The 14,869-nt window shown below is 37.0% G+C and overlaps 10 protein-coding genes across 10 annotated transcripts; 6 read left to right on the top strand and 4 right to left on the bottom strand.

The window, feature by feature from the left end:
- Positions 1-79: 79 nt before the first annotated feature.
- FDP41_004083 (uncharacterized protein) lies at positions 80-676 on the top strand (the record flags this gene model as incomplete). Its single annotated transcript, XM_044707459.1, has 1 exon — positions 80-676. The coding sequence occupies one exon, from the start codon at positions 80-82 to the stop codon at positions 674-676; it is 597 nt and encodes a 198-aa protein (XP_044561501.1).
- A 240-nt stretch (positions 677-916) lies between these two features.
- FDP41_004084 (uncharacterized protein) lies at positions 917-1,906 on the top strand (the record flags this gene model as incomplete). Its single annotated transcript, XM_044707460.1, has 1 exon — positions 917-1,906. The coding sequence occupies one exon, from the start codon at positions 917-919 to the stop codon at positions 1,904-1,906; it is 990 nt and encodes a 329-aa protein (XP_044561502.1).
- A 75-nt stretch (positions 1,907-1,981) lies between these two features.
- FDP41_004085 (uncharacterized protein) lies at positions 1,982-2,779 on the bottom strand (the record flags this gene model as incomplete). Its single annotated transcript, XM_044707461.1, has 1 exon — positions 1,982-2,779. One exon carries the CDS (start codon positions 2,777-2,779, stop codon positions 1,982-1,984), a length of 798 nt encoding a protein of 265 aa, XP_044561503.1.
- A 247-nt stretch (positions 2,780-3,026) lies between these two features.
- FDP41_004086 (uncharacterized protein) lies at positions 3,027-3,991 on the bottom strand (the record flags this gene model as incomplete). Its single annotated transcript, XM_044707462.1, has 3 exons — positions 3,027-3,153; positions 3,236-3,424; positions 3,483-3,991. The coding sequence occupies 3 exons, from the start codon at positions 3,989-3,991 to the stop codon at positions 3,027-3,029; spliced, it is 825 nt and encodes a 274-aa protein (XP_044561504.1).
- A 187-nt stretch (positions 3,992-4,178) lies between these two features.
- Positions 4,179-5,570, bottom strand: FDP41_004087 (uncharacterized protein; the record flags this gene model as incomplete). Its single annotated transcript, XM_044707463.1, has 1 exon — positions 4,179-5,570. The coding sequence occupies one exon, from the start codon at positions 5,568-5,570 to the stop codon at positions 4,179-4,181; it is 1,392 nt and encodes a 463-aa protein (XP_044561505.1).
- Positions 5,571-6,198: 628 nt separating this feature from the next.
- FDP41_004088 (uncharacterized protein) lies at positions 6,199-6,792 on the top strand (the record flags this gene model as incomplete). The annotated part of the gene is made up of 1 exon (XM_044707464.1): positions 6,199-6,792. The coding sequence occupies one exon, from the start codon at positions 6,199-6,201 to the stop codon at positions 6,790-6,792; it is 594 nt and encodes a 197-aa protein (XP_044561506.1).
- Positions 6,793-7,008: 216 nt separating this feature from the next.
- Positions 7,009-7,678, top strand: FDP41_004089 (uncharacterized protein; the record flags this gene model as incomplete). The annotated part of the gene is made up of 2 exons (XM_044707465.1): positions 7,009-7,383; positions 7,616-7,678. The coding sequence occupies 2 exons, from the start codon at positions 7,009-7,011 to the stop codon at positions 7,676-7,678; spliced, it is 438 nt and encodes a 145-aa protein (XP_044561507.1).
- Positions 7,679-7,696: 18 nt separating this feature from the next.
- FDP41_004090 (uncharacterized protein) lies at positions 7,697-8,668 on the bottom strand (the record flags this gene model as incomplete). Its single annotated transcript, XM_044707467.1, has 1 exon — positions 7,697-8,668. One exon carries the CDS (start codon positions 8,666-8,668, stop codon positions 7,697-7,699), a length of 972 nt encoding a protein of 323 aa, XP_044561508.1.
- A 756-nt stretch (positions 8,669-9,424) lies between these two features.
- FDP41_004091 (uncharacterized protein) lies at positions 9,425-10,564 on the top strand (the record flags this gene model as incomplete). The annotated part of the gene is made up of 1 exon (XM_044707468.1): positions 9,425-10,564. The coding sequence occupies one exon, from the start codon at positions 9,425-9,427 to the stop codon at positions 10,562-10,564; it is 1,140 nt and encodes a 379-aa protein (XP_044561509.1).
- Positions 10,565-11,649: 1,085 nt separating this feature from the next.
- FDP41_004092 (uncharacterized protein) lies at positions 11,650-14,800 on the top strand (the record flags this gene model as incomplete). Its single annotated transcript, XM_044707469.1, has 3 exons — positions 11,650-12,606; positions 12,676-13,002; positions 13,112-14,800. The coding sequence occupies 3 exons, from the start codon at positions 11,650-11,652 to the stop codon at positions 14,798-14,800; spliced, it is 2,973 nt and encodes a 990-aa protein (XP_044561510.1).
- Positions 14,801-14,869: the final 69 nt, after the last annotated feature.

Raw genomic sequence — 14,869 nt, forward strand, 5'->3', positions numbered from 1 at the left:
CCCATTTTGTTGGCATTAATCTCAGCCCCTGTGTTCAATTTCTGAATTTCCCTTCTGGCAATCATCAACATAGTAAACAATGAAGACTCTCAACGCAAACGAGTTCGTGAAGGTCCCAAAGGGTGTTACCGTCACCGCCAAGGCAAGACGTGTTGTTGTTACTGGTCCAAGAGGTACCTTGTCCAGATCCTTCCAACATGCTCAACTTGATATTTTCGTTGAAGCACCAACTGAAGAAACTCCATACACAAGAGTTATTGTCCAAAAGTTCCACGGCAACAGAAAGGAAAACTCTCTCGTCAGAACTGTTGCTTCACACATCCAAAATATGATTGTTGGTGTTACCAAGGGATTCAAGTACAAGATGAGATTTGTTTATGCTCACTTTCCTGTCAACTGCAAGATCAGTGACGACAAGAAGAACATTGAAATCAGAAACTTCTTGGGTGAAAAGAGAGTTCGTAAGGTCGATATGAGAGAAGGTGTTACCGTTGATGTTACTGGTCAAAAGGATGAAATCATGATTCAAGGTAACGATTTGGAAAATGTCTCCGAATCTGCTGCTGCAATTCACATCGCTACTCTCGTCAGAAACAAGGATATTCGTAAGTTCTTGGACGGAATCTACGTCAGTGAAAAGGGCTTCATAGAGGAAGATGTTGAATATCAATATTAAATAAATTAAAAAAAAATTTATCTTAAGGTCATATCGGAAGCGAGCGTTCAGTGTTGTAAGAGATTAAATGTTCGAGAAAAGTGAGACGATCCCTCATTGAGAGAACTTGCAAAAAGAAAGGGAAACTTTCGTTTCTTACTGTGAAGTGAGAATGATTGATACCGATCAGAGACTGTTTGGCGCCCTTTCAAAACTACAGTTTTGTCGGTTATTGTTATTTTGATACTACCATGAAAAAATATGCAAGCAGTGTTTCATTCATTTCAACAGGAGCCAAAGCCTGTCAATAACACTACCAAGAAGACCAAGTACAGAGACCCCTTCAGCGAGACTGGAGGCGGATCCACATCAACAACAAATGCTGGTTTCGGCAACATTATGTGGGATCGGAGAGTGTACAGAGGTAATACCTATGCTCAGCAAGTAGTACCACAAAATCAACAACTGGAGCTGGAGCTTGAAAGAAAGAAGGAAGAACACAAGAAGAAGAGAAAATTATTGGAGGCCAAGCAAATGCAAGAAAGGGCTCTTGCAGAACAATTATTGGCAGAGAGAAATCTTGAACCGGTGGAAGGAAGGAAACATATCGATATTCAAACAATGACTTACGTGGAGGAAATTGACGAGACAGATGTATGGACACAAACAGATCCATTTCAAGATAGACCCGAGTCACCGGTATTCATACCATCAAAAACGGGTGTAGATATGGGTGTGCAAGTCGAGGATGATTTATTTGATTTTGATTTTGAAGTGGCTCCAATTCTGGAAGTAATTGTAGGAAAAACACTGGAGCAATCCATGTTGGAAGTGTTGGAAGAGGAGGAAATGGAAGCTCTCAGACAACAAAAGAAAGAGTTTGCTCAAAAGCGAAATGCAGAACTGGCAGAAACTCAAAGACTTGAGGCAGCAGAAAAAAGAAGATTCGAAGAAAAAGAGCGTCGCAAAGAGCAAGAGCGACAGAGGCTTCAACGAGAACAGGAATGTCGGCGAAAACTGGCAAGCAGGCAATTCGCAAACCAATATCTCGAAAATTTGGACCTCAATGTTTTTACTACTCTGCAAGAAGAAGGCTTCTTTTACGACATTGTACATAGACAAGTGGAACAAGAGTTTATGCCCTTCTTAATCCAACTTACGAACCAGGAGCTCGATAAGAAACGACAAGCAAGAGTCGAAGTAGATAATATCATCAAGACGAGCATCAGAAAATTATTGAAATCCAATTAGTGCTTATTGCTGTCACAGAACTCAAATATTAATTCCTAAACACTAGGCATGTAGAATACATCTTCGCACCTTTATTTAAATATCCATAGTGTTGTTGATTTGAATTTTGTCATTCTTAATTTGGATAGGATTTGAAGGATCGAAAGCAGGCATACCCAAGTAAGGACATGTTGAACAACGGAATGCATCTCCCTTATAACAATTTCCACAAGAGCTCACATGTTGTTCAGTAGATGATGGGATTTCTCCTTCCTTTCTTCCGCATGTACAATTCTTACATGCTTTTCTTGAGCTTCCAACTCCAGTACCGCAATCATCGAATGAATTTGCAGCGTTGTTTAAATCTTCATCTTCAAGCAAGTCATCATCATTCATAATATCATCTTCTTCAAGGTTGCTGACAGTCCAGGTTTTAAATGATTTTTGTTGTGGTTGTGAGGATTGGGTGGTGATATTGTTGGCTTGTTTTTCCTTCGTAGCAAGAGAAAAACTAGTTCCCATATCCCAGGAGGCCTTTTCAGCTTTGACTACCTTTTGATTGCTGTCATTAACAATATTCAAAAAACCAGCCATCATCAAATTTTCTTCGGAGTTGTTATCTTGCGACAACAAAACAAGGCCACCCTTCTTCAAAACTCGGAGACATTCAGCAATAAATTGTTCAGTTGTTTGAATCTTTGATTCCAAGTTAATAACGACGTCATAGGATTCGTTTTCGTATGGAATTACTTTAGAAATATCACATTTAGTTAATTGAGAATTACTACCATCAAATCCGTTCGATTTCAAGACATTCTTTGCGGACTCAAATGATTTTTCCATTTCTTCAGAAGAAAAATTAACAATCACCAACACTTGTTTTGAAATGGTCATTTCTTTTGTTGATCGGAATCTGAATATCGATGGAGGAGTTAGAGGATGAGATGCTTTGTGCAGCAGCAGTTGAGAGAATTTTTTGTATGAATTGAAGAATAGAGTGCGGCTAATTTTATTCAATCGCAAATGCGCACAAATGTATCCGAAAGATTAGATTCTTCAACACACAAATTGAATTCATTTCAGATAGAAGTTGTTGCCTTCGTTCTTAAGGATATTTTCACGAGATCTCATGTGTGTGACCTTATACAATGAAAGGCAAGAGTATTTTTCTTGATTTTGGAAGTTTGTCTTTAAATTTTTGTTGATACCATCGATAGGTCTCAAAGGAATGGTAGGAAAGGTTGAGAGCAGTAAATGAAAAGCAAAATCTTGATTTGTTGTCAAAAGTCACACGCATTCCATAACGCAGAAAAATGTATCATTGGATTATCATTCATGAGTATGACTTACATCATTGGAAATTGTGAAAATCCAAGCATTAAATTAAGTGAAAAATACATGAGTATTTCTGTAAAGTAATGAGGACAGTATAAATATTCAAAAAGATCTCCTCTTGGAATTTGATAACCAATTTCAGGATTTTTGTTCTTAATGCAAGCTAGAGCAAAGAGAATCGCATGACATTTGTATTGATGGAGGCTAGTATGAAATAGAGAATTGTAAACATAAAATTCCATTCACGCCAATGCAAACATACCAACTCCACAAGAATAACACAATTCCGACTATCGTCATTGTCATGTGTATAATGTAATTATCCTTATATTTTGGTTGATTGCATAGTTCAAGAGAAGAAATGAATAAACTTAGAGGAGCGCAAATATAATATGAAACTCCACTCAAAAACAAGAAAGATCCAACCAATCTTGCTGGGTGAGTCCATGGTTGAAAGGAAAAAACTTCAATACATCTTTTCACTAAATGTATTTCATAAAGGAGAATTATGATCATGCTACCGATGATTCCAGAATTAATATTCACAATTTCCCCATTTTCATTCTTGGAATCAAAATAATATATAAATAAATAAATTAAACTCAGAGTGTTGAGAAATAATCCAACAGAATAGATGCATCTCCAATGGAACTTCTCACTGATAAAAGGCTTTAAGAGAATTGAAATAATTTTCTGAAATAAATTTTCTCTTCGTTCGGAGCTTTTTGCTTGATTTTCAATAATCGGAGAGAATCTTCCGTATTGCAACATTCGATGAAAAAAGTTATTGAAGAATCGGAGAGAGTACAATCCAATACCAAGGATCCAATAAAAGTTCAACCCATAATAAAGAAAAAGCAGGTTCATCATCTTTCAATATTTTTTTCAAGACGAAAAGCAATAATTCGTGTGTGAAATGATGAGGAGACCATTCTTTCGCATTTCATTGAGGAAAATATTAATCTTCATGCTCATGCATGCAAAATAGTAATTCCTCTTCGTCTGAAGTTGGTTCTTGGTAGTGGCATCGTTGTACATGTCTTTTCGGACGGCACTTCACTAATGAATAATTGTCGAGCTCCTCTGTATCGTTGACATCGTCGATCGAATCATGATCACTTGGATTTTCATTAAAGTCCTCCTCTTCATGGTAATCCTCATCTTCATCGGAAAAAGCTTTCTTTTTCGATCGTTGCTTCTTGTTGGATTTCCTGGACTTGGTTTGTTGTGTAGTTCTTGTTGAGTCTGCTTCTTTCTTTCTTGTCGATTTGTTATTCTGTTTTGTTGTTGTGGTGGTATTTGCGGAACTTGTTGCCGAGGATGATGGCATCTTTGAATTTTTTCTTGCGCTGCTTGTTGATCGTTTCTTCATGCTGACATCATTTTCCTCTTGGTCTAAGGTTGATTTCTTGAAAGTATTGGATTGTGAGGAGGTCTTTTTGGATTGAGAAATGTCACCATCATTACCACCACTACGTCGGGGAGTAGAACTTTTTGACGACACAACCTTCTCAAGTTTCAAACGTTGACTTCTTTCCATTAATTCTTTAGCATCCCAGTTGGGTAAATACTTAATGATGATTGCTGTCCAATCATTGCCAAATTCTTGAATTCCCTTCTTCAATAATTCATCATCTGATTTTTGCCATTTGAGTTTCTGTAAACATTCCAAATTAAAAACATTATTGGGATTTGGATGAAAGTAAGATTCATCAATATCTCCGCACGGAGTTAACATTTCTGGAGATGAAAATAGCATTCTTAATTTTCGAAAGTATTCTTGTTTGGAAATCATCCTTTGAGAATTTTGTAAGCTTGCATCGGAGTTACTTAATGAATCACCATTTTCAAGGAGGCATTCTCTCTGATGATCATTCGTAGCAGCAGCAGCAACATGTGTGGTCGGAACATTACAACATAAGGAAGGGTTTTCTGATGTTAGAAGGGTTGTAAAGGAAGAATGATGATGAGCCTGAAATGGTTTATGAGATTCAGCATTCTCATCATGATGGTTGTGGTGGGTGATGAGCTGTGATGATGATGATGAATCAAACACATCGGATCGATTCTCTTTGTGATTCGTGCACGAGGAAATCATGGCATCATTGGTGCTAGTGCTCGTGATGAATCGAATTTCGTTATTATAATTATCATCATGGGAGAGTATTAAAAGAGAAGATATTTCCGAAGAGGGTAAGGAGGAAGAAGCCTCTTCTTCGTCTTGATTATTAAATTGCTGAAGTTGTTGTTGCTTTCGGGTTGGATGATGCTGTTGAAATCCCAAATAATCTTCACACCAAAGAGCAAATTCTTCATCATTCCGGAGAGGATGCTCCTTGTTGGGGACCATTCTCTCTTTCTCTATGAATTCTATTCAATAAATTTGTACTATTGATTATTAAATATTGTTTATTTTTGTGAGAAGGTTTAAATAACGGTTGGCGCCATTGGTCGGCCGAGAGAGGGCAGTCAAATGAACCATTCAATTTTCAGTGGTTGTCGGTTGGATGTCACAACCATGATGCATTTTACTAATGCCATGTATGAATCCAGATAGATGAGATCTCAACAACCGTATCCTTCCACTCACAAGAAATTTACTTTACAAATCGCCATTTCACGAATCGTGTCATCCACGGCTCATACAAAATCAAAGTCCAAAACAGAATTTCCCCATGACATTCATTGGAAACTTACCTTTGAAAATCTAATCCCTTGTACTCTGTAATTCTCCATAATTCGTTCTAACCATACAATTCAGGTGGTACAAGTGCTCGTCTCCACAGTATAAAAACTCCAACGCTGCTTGTAGCAAAGCTTTTACCACACAAAAAAAAACAACTCAACAACAAACTCTCTTCCAACCACCAAAAAACCAACCAACCCGTAAACTCCACTGATCCCATTAACGATTGTTGTTGATCAAGAAACACACCACCAAATCCACTCACTCAATATTCTCAATCATAACGCTCAAAATGTTCAGTAAAAAGATCTTCTCAACTGCCCTTTCTCGTGGTCGAGGCTTGTACTCTTTGGCAGCATCCCAGCAACCACAACCACTAGCCTGCTATCACCGAGTGATCCGAGAAGCCTTCATCCACTCGGGAAATATGAAGGACATGGAAAGAGTATCTACCATGAGATCTCCAGCCATGGATGATCTTTCCTTGAGTCTTGATCATGCACAAGAATCTTCAACCTCTCTTGCAATGAAAGGATCATCATCCACCACCTCAAAAGGATCTCTTCTTAAAAGAGAACAAGCTCTTCTCTCCAACATGGAGAAACTTGCCAAGGTGGATCCTGTCCTCAAGAAAATAATCAAAGACTACTCTGAAGAGATTGCCATTGTGATGAATGATGATTCGCATCATGCAGTCTCAATGATGGAGTCTGAATTGGTGCATCGTCTGCATGAATGCAATTTGAAAGTGCACCGATATTTGTCGAAGGCTGTCTCATCACACCTCCTTCAAGAGATGAGGTTTTTAAGCTTGGTCAATTCTGAGTTGGCTCACGAATGTGCAGAGATGAATCGTTTGCTTGAAAAGCACATGTTTTCAGTGTAGCAGATCTTTTAGACCAACTGTGTGACTGAACGGAAATGCTTTTTTGTATCATACTCTTGCTGTACAATAATGATCCATCATGTAAATAATAATCCAATCATGTACTAATAAACACAAATGAACAATACAATCTTGTTTGCATCCCTTAATTTCTTTGAGCCTCCAATGACAAGTTCCTATTCGCGAATCATGCTGCTAAGGTTTCGAAAAGAAAAAATGGAAGAAATATTCAGTCTAACAAGCGGCAGCTTGAATCAAATTGATCAAAGCAAAACAGAAACTCAAAGTCGTCACGAAAATTCGAACGATCCCTCCTATTATGCTTCGCCTTCTTATTCTCATAACATTCCTCACACGAATTTAATTCATCATCATGAGGAATCGCATTCATCAAGCAACATTGAAAAACAAAAATATAATGTGGAGCAAATCAGAGAAGAACTTTTAAAAGATGAGAATGGATATCAAAAGAAACGATGTGAATTATTGGTAGATGTCCTGTCTAGATTAATACATGGCATTGCTTCCGACATGGATACACAAATTAAATTTATGGATAAATTCATTGAAGATACCCAAATGTTTTTAGAGGTGAGTGTGTCATGCGGAATCATATTGTGATGATGATTGAATTTTTGTGTTTAACTCTTAAAATTCATATATTGTTGCTGTGTGAAATTATGTTAAAATTTATTTGATGTTTCGTGAATTATTTGTTGAATGCAAAATATGTGTGAAATTTTAATTATTTTAAAATTTAAATGATGTAATTATTTGTTGAATTCAAAATATGGCATTGTGATTCTTACTGCATGATTTAAAGAAAATGAAAAAAACGAATGAAAAAACAAAGGAAATTATTTACATGATAGACGGAAAGGATTGAAATGCATCACAATTGTCACTAAGGCATACGGAATGAATTTATTTTCATATTCGTACTTGCAACCGTGCTTGTGACAGAATATGCAGGCGGTCCATAAATATGCATTGCTGAATTTAATGAAAGACTGCCAAATGCCAACCACCTAATAATAATCACAAGTCCAATGAGTGACAAGTACACATATAAAAGTTTGATGGTTAGAGTTAAGATATTCACAGCACTTCTCAATAAAGATTCCAATGCATGCAATTGTTTTTGTGAATTTCTCAAATTTTGAGCTCCACCTAAAAGTGCATTTTCTTTTGCCATATTCCACAAATTTGCAAGATGTTTTGCTGGGGAATATACGCACGAATTGTGATTCGTTGCAAACTTTGGGAATGAGATGGTCTTGCTTTGTGCAGAGGACATTGTTTTAGTAGTGATGATTTGAGTGAAATTGTTATGAGTGGAAAGACTGAATGAGTGTGAAAACTGCCTCGAGAAGCAGCTACTCATGGATGAGTGATGATGATGTGAATAAATCATGATGAAAAACGTAGAGAACATTCCGAGCATTGCAGCAATCCATTTCCGATGTCTCCAAGTTTGTGAAATTGCAGTATGCAACTTGAGAGACAAAATCTTATGTACATGATTCGAGGACAATGAAGAGGTGTCAGTTGATGGTGATGATGATAAATTAGAGGAATTTGGCATGGAAGATGAACTTGAAGAATTATTTCCACAAAACCTGTCATATAACGAGGTCAGGAATAAAATGAAACATTTTGTCACAATTAGGGCCAAATACACATAGAAAAGATAGAGCAATACTTGAGCTGTTGAGAAGGAGGAGAAGGGTGGTTGTTGTGGATGAATTTGAAAGGAAGAAGAGGGTCTTGTGTTCGAATTTGCTTCTTGCATGACAAAGGAATTGCTTGGAGATCCATAATCTGGAGAAGCACTGTTGCTGTCACTGCAACCAAAGAAGAGCCATCGAGAGATCATTGAATTGCAATTCGTGATGATGCTGTCTCGTGGGTTGAGAGCAAGTAAATGGACAGTTTCCATAATTGGTTTGGGCAGTTGAAAATCCAAAGAGAATTTAAATTCAAGAACAAGGCAAACGAGGTGAGTCGATGATTGCGGTTTGTGTTGATGCTCTGTTTCTTGAGTCGATGATTCTCGAGAGAGAACAAGAGATGGTCAGTTGGTTGTGTGTGTGCAAATGTTGTTGTTGTTGTGGTCGGTCGATGGTTGTGTCCGTGGCCAAATATAGGCAGAGACTCTTTCCAAGCGGCAATACACCGTTCAGTCAGTGCACGGATGGGATTGTTTTTTTTTCGTGGTGTGTGAGTGGAGGATCTGTATCTGGCCTTCCGAGAGTAACAACTTTCAGAACCCCAAAAGGTGCTCTCTTTGCGCGCTCGTTATTCACTCGCACTGTCCCAACTTAGCTTGAGGTTCCGAACTCGCGGGTGCTGAGGTGATCCTAGTGCATACGTGAGAGAGCACAGTTAATAATGAAAAAACTGCGCTCAATCAATAACTTGAGCGCACATTTTGTGATGTCGAAACGCGCGAGAGGATTGATTCCTCTTCAATTCAAGCATAGTTGCCATCTATGTATTCTTTTTAAATCGATCGACGCGAGCATGCTCAGTAGTCGTTTAAAAACGCTTTAAGAAAACTGAAGGATGAGGATGACCTTTGGTTAATTCAGAACTTTACAACCTGGGTGACGGAAAAAACGAGAACAAAAAAATGATGAAGCGACCCTTGACTGTCATTGCGAGTATCAAAGGAAGAAAAGATTTGTTGTTGAAAGGTGTATGGTTTTTCAAGAAATCATCATCATCGGAAGGAGCAAGTGAGCTTCTTCTCCATCAACGGATGATGCAGCCATTAATGAGCAATCATAGTTCAAGACGACATTTTTCAATCGGAAGAAATTTGCAACAACAACAACAAGATAATTCATCATCATCACAAAAACCATCCCTTGAAAAAACATTGGAACAAGACTTTCCTTCTCAAAAATCCAGTAGAACTTCAGTTTCAACTCAACCCGATAAACCAAAACCTCTTTCTTCAATTCTCAAATCACCATTCATCAAAACCGAAGACGAGAGAAATCAATTTCTTGGAACGTTCCGTGAAATTATTTCGGTAAGCCTGAAAGAAGTTCCTAACTCTGCCGTTGTTATTTCCGGTATTTTGTGTCTTCCTTTAATTTTTGGTGCCACTTCGTTCTATATCTCGTCGCTTCCTGCTTCCTTATTGCTCGAATATCAGCTTAATTATGCAAGCATGTTGCTGGTTTTATTTGGATCCACTCATTTAGGTCTTGAATTTGTAAATTTTATCAACAAAAAGAAATTTAAATCATTTTTGGAGGCACAAAAACCTTTATTGCCATTTACTCCCACGAAACTACAACAAGAGGGTACTACTCCAATCATTGATATTGAAAAAGAATTGGAGACAAGAAAGTCCTCACATAGTATTATTAGAGGAGTACTCTCTTGTCTTCCTCCCATGGTCGGATTTTTATGCTTGTCACTTCCTCTTCTTCAATCAACCCTTCTTCTCTCCCTAACATTTATTGTTATGACCTACTATGACGCTTATTTAACTGCACGTGGATTAGCTCCTCAATGGTTTGTTTCCTTGAAGGTTCCTTTCACACTGATTATTGTAACAACACTCATCGTTTCCTTTTTCTTTTACATTGTTTATGGAGCTATGCAACAATTTGAAAAACATTCCGACAAATTGACCCATGTTGATGAAAAACAATCAAGAACAAGTTCTAGAGAAGGAATTGATTTCCTTGCTATGGCAGAAGCAAAGCAAAAACGATTGAAAGAATTGGCAAATCAAAATCCAGTACTGAATAAATGAATTGACGAAGATATTTACATATTTAAAGGAATATGGGTTTCTTTCGGAAACCAGTGGTAGTGATACCTCCTCTGTCACACTCTTAATGAACAAGGAATTCAAATTTACATTGTAGTATTGAGGGTATTTTGAAGAGCCATCGAAATTAAAGAGTTGTTGAGGGCTACCTTTGCAAATTCCTCCCGTGTGATGGAGCCATCTTTGTCAACATCCAGTTCTGAAAAAAAAGTCATGAGCAAATTCTGCTGGAGTTTTCCCACTATCTTTAAATTCTTTTGAGAAACTTTTATAGAGCTGAGCAATCATTCGCTCAACTTCGTCATGTGTGATTTTCCCCGTTCTGTCCGTATCATAGACATCAAAAGAACTACATCAAATTGAGCTGCTTAGAAATCTTCCTAGTTTCTGTTATGTACTTACAATAAAATTTTCTCAAGAGGAGAAGCTCGTGTATAAAGTAACATTACCACGACATATTCTGGTATTGACACTATTCCATCGTCGTTAATATCAAACAAACTTGGATCATTCGAAAATCAAAATATAATGCCATTCATATTAAGGATATTAATAATGATGAGCTCTCAATTTCGACAAAGAAACACGTACAAATATAACGAGTCAACCATTTGAGTCGTAGGATTTGAAAGATTCATAATTTTAGCAAGTTGCTCCCTTGGTACAGACCCGTAAGGAAAACGATGGGTGAGGTTCTGAAACAGCACTTTTAAATCTCGTTTTGCCACTCCAAATTGTTTTGATATTGCGTTAATTTCCTTATGCTGGAATTATTCCGATCAGGATCATGTTGCCCCAAGTGTTCGTTGATTTCATTGGCAGTTATTGAGGTTGGCCAAGTCAAACGAACGTTGGTTGTACGTACCATCGATTGTTGCCCGCCCATTTTTTTATTTGATCTTTTTTTTTAACCATTTCGTTCTTTTGGTTCTGCTATTGTAGAAGTCTTTCTTTGTACTTAACATGATGGGTTGTTAATTGTTGGTATTTATTAAATTATTGGATGCAATCTTCATCATAATGAATCATCTCCACAAATTTCTTAAAATATTTATTTTAATAAAAAAATGATATCAGGAGGTAATCAACAATCGCTGCAAGGTGTTGCCTCGTCATCATCAAACACCATAATCGATTACGGGAGCAATCCGACCGTAGGAGGTGGTAGTAATTTTCAAATGGGTCTTGAAGCTGAAGCGATGGCTTTCATGATTTCTTTGAAAAAAGGATTACATTCATCAGTGGTTGCTCAACAAATCCAAAGTGTTGTTAGATTCACTGATCTCATCACTGAGTATCCTCTTCCGATAATTGCCAATAGCACTTTGTTAAAATTGGCTGATGTCTTTCGAGACTGTAATAATAATTTTGTTCGATATTGGATTGTGAGTGTCTTTGAAGAGGTGAAAGGAGAATTATTAAAAGTATTAAATCAAGAAGAATTAATTCGGAGAATATCTGCAGTATTGGGTTCTAATGATCCAATAGCTCGATCATTGGCACTTAGAATGTTTGGTCACATGGCCGAAATACTTTCCGATCGAACAGACTTGCATCATCTCATTGAAAAGAACTTGTTGACTTGCATTGAAGGATATGAGAGGGAGTCATGCGTTGTTGCCATTGAACAAATATGTTCATCATCAAAACAATTTGCTTCTCAGATTCTGCCACAAATTGAAATATTGCTGAATGACATCAAGTCACCTCCCCAGGCTAAGCTATCTCTTATACGAGTGTTAAGACACATGCACAGTGATGTAGATACTGTGAACAGAACATTCAAGTTATGCTCCGAGACATTATTGAGAGCATATCCAACTACTCCTTTTATATTGGCTATTATTGACACGTTGACTCAGCTCGCCCAAAATTCAGTTTTTATTGGCAAGGATACCTTTAAATTATTATTTAATATATTTGAGCTTGATGGAAGAAAGAAGGTAAAGATTGCATGTCTGAATAATATTACCAAACTCTCAAAATATCTCTCCGACACCTATACCCTAGATTTTCCCTTTGATGTAAGTATTTGTGTTCATTCTTGCATTTATAATAATTTATTGTTGCTATTTCTGTTACATTCTTTTTAGATGCTATCCAAGTTTTTGAATAACTCTCCTTTCGACTCAATCAAAACATCAATTCTCAAGTTATTGGCATCTCTTTCATATTCTCCCTTCAATGTAAAACAGTGCTTTAACTTCTCAGATAAGAACAACGTTATTCACACTGTAGAATTGCTATTGTTTTACCAGAAATTAGAAATTTCTGATTTAGCTTTTGAAATTATGATTAATGCTGTACGCCACTCAAATCAATCTGAACAAGTTCTTGAGCCTCTCCTTAAAAACTTGTCAAGAGCTTTTTGTTTTTCTATTCCATATCGTGTTCGAAATAACGATAATTTATTCTTTATCGTAAGTATTATTGATAGACCAGAAGTTATATCATTTAAATTGACCTTTATTAATATTGATATTTATTATGCCTGCTTGTCGAAAATATTCATTTCCGAAATTTTCACAGAAAAAAATTTGTGAATATTTGGTACGCTTCATCAAGTCCTTCCCAAGCTATGCAGGTCTGATCACGAAAACCCTTCTAGGTGAGATTGGTAATATTTGTGTCTCTATATCCTCCAATCAAATCTCTCAAAAACAGGAATTCCTAAGATCAAGCAACATGTATTTCTCCAAATGTCTTCTTAAATTTTCATCACACTGCCCCAACGTGCTCGTTCATCACTTGATGGCAATATATGAAACTGCAGCTACTATGAATTTATCAGACGAAATTATTGTAAATCTCTATGAAGTCATTTTTCAGGCTCTATACATTAATCGTCACAAAAACTTTAACAATGAATTCAGTCAAACAAATATTAAGGCTCTTATTGAAACCAAGAGATATTGGTGCTTGTACTTGATTGCTAAGAATGCAATGTTTTATAGCCATTTCAGCCTCTCTGAGTCTATTTTGGGTATCGTTAAGGACAAAGTGGAAGAAGAAGCAACATCCTTCTATTTGAAATCTTTGTTCTTGTGGTCTAGTGCTGAGCATTTGGCTATGAAAAATTATATGAAAATGCAGGATGTTTCATTTGTGGAGACTGACATTCTGCAAAATTGTCTACAAATGTTAGACCAGGCAACCATGCTTCTTAAAGCGAGTGGTATTAGCAATTCTGGATTTCAACAATTATATTTTGGTCAGAGAAGACTATTTATTGAAAGCATCCTTAATTTAACTTTGCATCTTTCAAACTTTAATGAGCCCAGAAATACTGCCACGTCTAATGCTGTCTTCCAGCATCAATCACAAGTATTTACCTCACTGAGCGACAAGCTCAATGACATGATTAATTCATTCTTTGACATTGATATGGGAAGTGCCAAAACTTTAGAGCTTCAAGCTCTTGCATGCAGAGTGATATCCAAAGCTATTTCAACCATATTGGTCGATCATTCTGTCTCTTCGAAAGCGAACACAACTTTACAAGCATCCTCCAAGCCCATCGGAGAGATGTATCATCATTCAGCACTGGATCCTCTTTTCGTGCAGTGTCAACACATTTTAAAGTCATTGGAAAGTTTTGATACAAACAAGCCCTACAACAAGTCAGTGCTGATTCATCGAATCATTTTGGCTATTCTAAAAGCTGGTGCGCCTGTACCACAATTCTTTTTCAATTTGACGCCCCATACTGCACCCAAGCTTGAGATTGAGATTAACAATACCCACAATATCTTTACCAAGCCTGTAACAGCAATTCTAGGGCAAGGACTTGTGATTAAATTCTCGGGCTATATTACACAGCAACGCAAACAAGCCACCACTGCTCATCAACGCAAAGTGAAATCTGTATGCCTTACGATTGAAAAGAAGTTGATTTCCTCTTCAGCAACGTCACAGACGGAAGGAAATTTCACAACAACGAACAACGACCTTGAAGAGGTTCAAAAATTTATCATTCCAGTTGTGGAACAATCATTCCAAAGGAAATGTCTTTGCCACTTCAAATCTGAAGGAAGATATCAATTAGCAATAAGAACACAAATGGTTGATGAAAATGATTGCTACATTTGGTGGACAAGCAATTTGGCTGTGAGTGATGTAAACTCTCTCACGTCTTATGGAAGTGATGAAAAACGCCACATTGCAATAGTGGTCGACGTAAAGCCTTTACCACTCATTGCAAATAGATTAGCCTTGTAGGAAGAATATTGATGCTAAATCAAATAGATAGACATTTGTCTTCTAACCTCAGTCTTTTTAATTAATACA

The sequence above is a fragment of the Naegleria fowleri genome, assembly GCF_008403515.1.
Source record: "Naegleria fowleri strain ATCC 30894 chromosome Unknown tig36, whole genome shotgun sequence".
Lineage (NCBI taxonomy): Eukaryota > Heterolobosea > Eutetramitea > Acrasida > Naegleriidae > Naegleria > Naegleria fowleri.